A 6,927-nucleotide genomic window follows, 5' to 3' on the forward strand; every position below is an offset into this window, starting at 1 on the left:
ATTATGTAGCTATATTCACAAATACCAATAAAAATGTTATATCGATAAATGATACAAGTACTTCTTTTAAAATTACAGCGAGTGGAGATTGTGTTGTTATAACACAAGAATTGGGAATTACAGAATCAAGCGATACACAAATTTACATTGAAAACAATGGAATGTGTGACGCGTTTTATTTTAACAAAAATAAAAAGTGCATTCAATGCAAAACCGGGAAATTATTTGGAAATACATGTTATGATTTGTCTTCTGTTTCAAATTGTAAAAAATCGAACAAAAATTTTGGGTGCGAAGATTGTGAAAATGGATATGGCAATTCGATATATTCTTGTAACAGTTGTGGTTCCAATTGTAATCGGTGCGTGTCAAATACCTTACAAAATTCATTTACATGTATTGAATGTAAAAATGGTTATTATTTGAAAAATGGGGAATGTGAAACGTATGACAACACTAACACTAAACTATTCTCATTGAATTATACAATATTATGTCATAGTGGATATTACTCTACTGTAACGAGTTGTGAAAAGTGTATCGATAATAATTGTAATATATGTGTTGAAACTGGCATGAGGTGTGTTATATGTAACACCAAATATTATTTAGAAAACGGGAAATGTATACCATTTAAAGAAGGCACTTTATATTCACAAGATAATTTTGTAACATGTGAAAAAGGGTATTACGTGAACATAATTCAAAATAAAGAAACAACTTGTACTAAATGTTCAGAAACGTATGGTGAAAATTGTAAAACATGTAATTCAAAAATATGTACAAATTGCACAAAAGGTGTTTTAGATTCAAATGGTTATTGTACATTAAACAGTGGGTGTGAGATTATTGAAAATGGTATGTGTGTCAGATGTCAAACTCAATTGAACACACAATATTTTAATGGTGCTAAATGTGTGTTATGTGATAAAAGTGTGAATTGTACAAAATGTGAATTTAATAAATGTGTAGAATGTTCAGAAAATAGTTATTTGTACGACGGCGAGTGTCACTCTACTATCAATAAGAATTGTGAAATTATTAGTACAACAAACAACTTCTGTTTAAGTTGTCCAAATGGGTTTTATTTAAACACTCAAAAGATGTGTATAAGTTGTGGCAATAATTGTAGTGTTTGTTCTTTAGAAAGTGTATCGAGTACGCGCTCTTTTAAGTTGGATGACGCTTCTGTTACACAAAATGATTTAACTTTGGTTTGTAAATTATGTAAAGGTGGGTATGCTTTTAAAGAAAACACAGGTATATGTCTTGATTCAAAAGAAACAACAGAAAACTGTAAAAATGCCATTCCAGGAACATCTTCAAGTGGCTGTGCCGTTTGTATGGATGGGTATTATAGAGATAATGTCATTTGTAAACCATGTATTTCCAATTGTGAATATTGTAACACCAATTCAACGTGTTTAATTTGCGCATCAGAGTATTTCTTGTTGACCAATTCGACAAGATGTGTTCCAAATTCTGAAAATTTAAATTGTAAAAAAGTGTTGCCAAGTGGGTGCGACATGTGTAATGATGGCTTTTTCGTTGATAAACAATTTTGTACTTCCTGTGATTTGAAAACGTCTTTTTGTGTAAATTGTAATAAACAAAGTGGTCAATGCAATTCGTGTATGCCAAACTACATTTTATCGGGACAGTCTTGTGTTACATTTTCAACAATTAAAAATTGTAAAGAAGAACAGAATTCTAAATGCTCAAAATGTTCTTTCTGGTACATTCCAAGTGTAAATGGAATTGGTTGTAAATCACATGCAGTTTGGTGGATCATTTTATTGGTGATTCTCTTTTTGATAATATGTGTTGTATTTGTCATTTTCATTGCCTTTTATTTCACAAAGTTTGTATCAAAGATAATCCACAAACAAAAACAGGAAGAAACAACAACTATTTTTAATATGAACAAATCGAATGTGTATTTCACACCGATAACACCATCATCTAAAATAGTTGTTAATAAAAATGCACTTGAATTTATTGGTGGCGATAAAATCGAAATTCCTGTTTCTGAAGAAACACGAGAACTTTTGTGTGTTGGTAACTGTGCCAAAAATTCGATCAAAGTGCAATTTTCAACACAAGAAAGTGTAAAAAAGTATTCGCTACAAATAGTCCCACAAATAATTGTAATCCCAAGAGGCAAAGCAGTTGAATTTGGAATTTCGGTCATTCCGAATTGCACTTGTAATATATCAGATGATATTCTTTTAATTTCAGTCAACTTAAAAAGTGGTGTAACTGAGACGAATAATATCAAAATTGGGTTTTCGACTGAAATCACGACAAAACTCGACTATGACGAAATCAACAAAGATAAAAAAGTTGGCGAAGGATCTTTTGGTATTGTTTACAAAGGCACTTTTAGAGGAAATATTGTTGCCATCAAACAAATGAAAAACTCAAATCATTTGGATGATCAAATGGCAGAGTTTACAAAAGAAGTTGAAATGTTAGACAAATTCCGAAGTGAGTATATTGTTTACTTTTATGGCGCTGTTTTTGATATCAATAAAACGTGTATGGTCACCGAATTTGCAAATTTAGGGTCTTTGAATGATTTAATAAGTCACAAGCAGTCTGAAGAAGTTAACACAAAAATAAGGGTGAAACTATTGCTTGATGGAGCAAAAGGAATTTCTTATTTGCATTCAAATGGAATATTACACAGAGATATCAAACCGGACAATTTCTTGGTATTTTCACTTGATATAAACGACAAAGTTAACGCGAAGTTGACTGATTTTGGGTCAAGTAGAAACATCAATTTGTTAATGACCAACATGACATTCACGAAATGTATTGGAACACCAAGTTACATGGCACCCGAAGTATTAAAGAAGGAACACTACAAAAGTGTAGCAGATGTGTATTCATTTGGTATCACAATGTATGAAATTTTTGCTTGGAAAGAAGCGTATCCAACAAAGAAATTCAAATTTCCATGGAAAATAGCTGAATTTGTTATGTCAGGCAAGCGCGTCGAAAAGATTGAAACTATGACTGATAATGAATATGAAATCGTTCAGAAATGTTGGTGCACAAATCCAATTGATCGTTTAAATATAACTCTAATCATAAAAGAACTGGATACTCTTTTAAAACAATAGTACTTTAATTTTTTGGTTTTATAAACACGGATGTAGCATAAAATAGCTTCCAGAAACTAAATGTTTGCCATATAAAAAAAGAGGAGTGATTTATGTAAAAAACGGGTTTATTATTATATTTTTATATTTGTTCTTTATCGTTTAATTTTTCATATGTTTCAAACACGAATACACATATACAGAAACTTAATGTGGAACTAAAGTAAATACTAGTACCAAGGTTTCCACTTACTATTTTATTAATAATTGAAAAATATTGAACAAGTTTTGTAATTTATTTAAAAAAAATGTTCCTAATACAGTAAAACCTCCCAAGAGCGGGAGGGCGTGGGAATTTTGTTCTCTCAAGAGCGGGCATTTTTAGCCAATCAAACCTTAATTACCACTCGATAGAGAACTCTATTTTTAGTTTTAGTCTAAAAAATGCCCACTCTTGAGAGAACCCGCTCTTCAGAGGTACCGCTCTTGGGAGGTTTTACTGTACAATTTTTATATTTAATTATTACAATGATATAGAAATCATTAATTATTAGTCGAAAACATGGTCCTGGTCGAAACCTTTGTACAATGTCTGTAATTCAAATATAAAATTATCTTGCATTTGTAATTTTGTTATTATTAGTAATAACCAATGTGTATCGTTCTCAAGAAAATGCCACATACAATAAGATACAATCATTTTAGAACATTTTAATTCACAAAAAGAATTATTTTAAAAAAAATAAAAATAAAACTTTTGTATAAATTCTTGTATTGTGGGGTTTTTAAATAAATTATCACTAAGATAATGTTCTAAAAGAAAAAAGAAAATATAGTCAAGAAAAAAATTGGAAAAGTTCAAAAACAACATTCCCAAAACAATTATATTACATGGTCACGATAATCAATTAAATTAATTTTGAAGTTTTAATAATTTGTATATTTTACTTTGTGTTTTAAAATTTATTTAAGGGTTTCTTGAGGATAAGGTGTATCCTCATGACCAAAGCTATCCTTATTCAAAAATATTTTTCTGAGGATACAAAAATCAAATCCATAAGGTTCAGTTCCCCATAAGGCCCACTCTCATAACTCAAGTTATAATTTACATTTAATATTTCGAGTCAAAGTTCGAATTTCAAATAATGGTAATAATTTGTCATAAATGCCAAAAAATTAAAAACAATCAAAAAATCGTTACGATAATCAGTAAACAAAAACAATAATTATATCTCGCTTACTTGAGACGGGAAATAACAAAGTGTGAATTGAACTTGTTCACATTATAATTATAAACTTATTGAAATTATTTACGAATCCTTTTTAATAACAAAACGATTGAAATTTACGTTTAAATTGATAATTGTTTTTTATCAAAATGAAAATTGAAAAAGTCGAAAACACTGATTTTCTAAAAATGTAATTTAAAAATAACAAATTTATTAATAATTTTGTAATTTATGCAATTATTCAAATTTATTATAATAACAAAGTTAATCATATTGTGTATATTTTAATATGATTGTTTCATTTTGATATTAACTTGTGTTTTAAACAGATTTACAGTTCTGAATATGGCAATTATTTTCTGAGGATGACAGAAATAGAAAGTTTACACTTTTACATCTGTCTGAAATGTATATTGAGTAAGTTACTATTTTTGAATATGGGAACACGTCATTTCACTTTTTAGGTTTTTAAGTCTGTGTTGATAATGTCTGTTTGTTGCACGACTTACCATCCTCAAATATGTGTATAGCACTGCCACTATTGATTTAAAATTATATAAATAAAATTATCAAAGAATTTTTATAAAGTGGGTTTTGATAATTGATTATATCAATTAATCGTCAAAACACAACAAAAACGCCAAATAATAAATAAAATTGATTATTGAATTAAAGACACATTTCTATTGAGGATTGATATTGTATAAAAAAATAATGTAAACATATATTTCTTGTGTATATATGTTTTGAAAAATAAATAAAACCGTTTAAAACAAAAATGATTTTATTTTAAAAATTTGTTTATTTATCAATCGTTGTTTTATCGATCTTCAAAACCTCTCTTTTTGAATTTGCTCAAATACATAAATTGTCATCGCATAGAGTATAAGTTATTAATACGTTATTTGCTATCAATTTTTATTGTTTGAAATATCATGAATTGATTTATAATAAATTGTATTTTTTGTGAAAAAGATTAAAAATTGTTCGATTAATTTGTTTTGTGATTTTGATTAAAAAATCGACTTTTTCGATAAATTAAATTAATTTTTATTGTTTTCATATGAACCAAGGTTGGTCAAGTTGTAAATCAAAAAAAGAAATAGATTATTTTTTTGTAAAAATCAACTTTAAGAATCATCTTTCAAAAAATCCATAAATAGCATTTTTAAAGAAAATCATGTGTTTCAAAATATACCTTTTTGATCTTAGGCAAAAAAATCCAAAATGAAAGAAATTATGTTTAAGATATTTACCATCCTCAGAAAAATTAACAATCCTCATGAATCCCTTTACAACTGTTGGTATTATTAGATAAATTTAAAAAACGATACATTTCTTTTGTGTGTTTTTTCATTTATTATTGTTGTCTTAAGGAATGTGGTGCTCTCAAAAACATTAAAATGAAGAGTTTTCAATGTTTATTATACAAATGTGTTTTTAGGCATGCAAATGTTTAACGTCCGTTGTTATATAAATGAGTTTATACATTTGGGTTTCGTTGTTTTTATGTATGAAATGAACTTGTCTTAATACAAAATCGTGATTGAATTGTATTATTTGGAGAGAAATGTTTTAGTGAATGTTGCTTTTTGTTGCTCATTTCACTTACTTATAATTTAAAAAAATGTCATAATTAATTTCCCATTTTTGTAATTGTCAGACTACAATTGATACAACAAACAAAGTAAGTTAATCATTTATTTTTGTTTAAGTGTATGTTTAGGTTTTAAAGTTTTAAATCCATAGAATTGTCTCTTAATTTGATGAATATCAATTTGGCAATTATTTCAAAACTCTGGTTCTTCATAAGTTTGTTAAAGAAATACCAAATAAAAAAATCTATATATGCACTTCACTTGAATTGTTAAATAAGTGTTTTAAATAAATAATGGAACAAAAAATATTGTTTACTACTTTTAAAAATGTTTTTTTTGGTTTAAGTTGATAATAAATATTTAATATAATTAAAAAACGTTTCATTAAATGTTATATTTCAGAAAAATAATAATTATATTTAGTGTATTATATATTAATATGATTAAACGAAAACAATGCTATATATATAAAAAATATTAGTTTTTGAAATATAAATTGCGAATAGAATTGAATCAAAAACATTAAAAAAAATGTGTTAAGAAGTGTTTATCAAATAGAGTTTGTGAAAATAAAATATTTGATTTGATTATTTTATTATAATTTTTCAAGGTTATTTTTGTTTTAATTAAAAAATTGATTGTCAGTTTTATTTTTTGAATTGTGTTTTGAATGTATTAATATATTATCAAATATTTGGTATAAATTAATTACATTGTAATATTTTGCTATTTGAATGTAACTGATCCAACGACCACTTTTGTTATTTCAATAGGAACAAACAAATTTATTTTATATATTTTAGTGTTTCGAGAATGATTTTCTTATTATTTAAATTATATTGAACATTTAAAATTATTTTGAAACAAAATTATTCAAAATGAATAAATAATATTTGAACGATAAATCAAATTGTTCTAAAAATAGTTTTAAATTAAAAAGTTTAATCCAATTTTGTTTTAAAAAAAATAAAAAGAAAAATAAAAAGTACTCAT

The 6,927-nt window shown here is 26.5% G+C and overlaps 1 protein-coding gene across 1 annotated transcript; it reads left to right on the top strand.

Moving 5' to 3' along the window:
* Window positions 1-161: 161 nt before the first annotated feature.
* EIN_336710 (protein serine/threonine kinase, putative) lies at window positions 162-3,128 on the top strand (the record flags this gene model as incomplete). The annotated part of the gene is made up of 1 exon (XM_004253806.1): window positions 162-3,128. The coding sequence occupies one exon, from the start codon at window positions 162-164 to the stop codon at window positions 3,126-3,128; it is 2,967 nt and encodes a 988-aa protein (XP_004253854.1).
* Between the last annotated feature and the right edge of the window lie 3,799 nt (window positions 3,129-6,927).

The sequence above is a fragment of the Entamoeba invadens genome (genome assembly GCF_000330505.1).
Source record: "Entamoeba invadens IP1 unplaced genomic scaffold scaff_1105074724545, whole genome shotgun sequence".
NCBI lineage: Eukaryota > Evosea > Mastigamoebida > Endamoebidae > Entamoeba > Entamoeba invadens.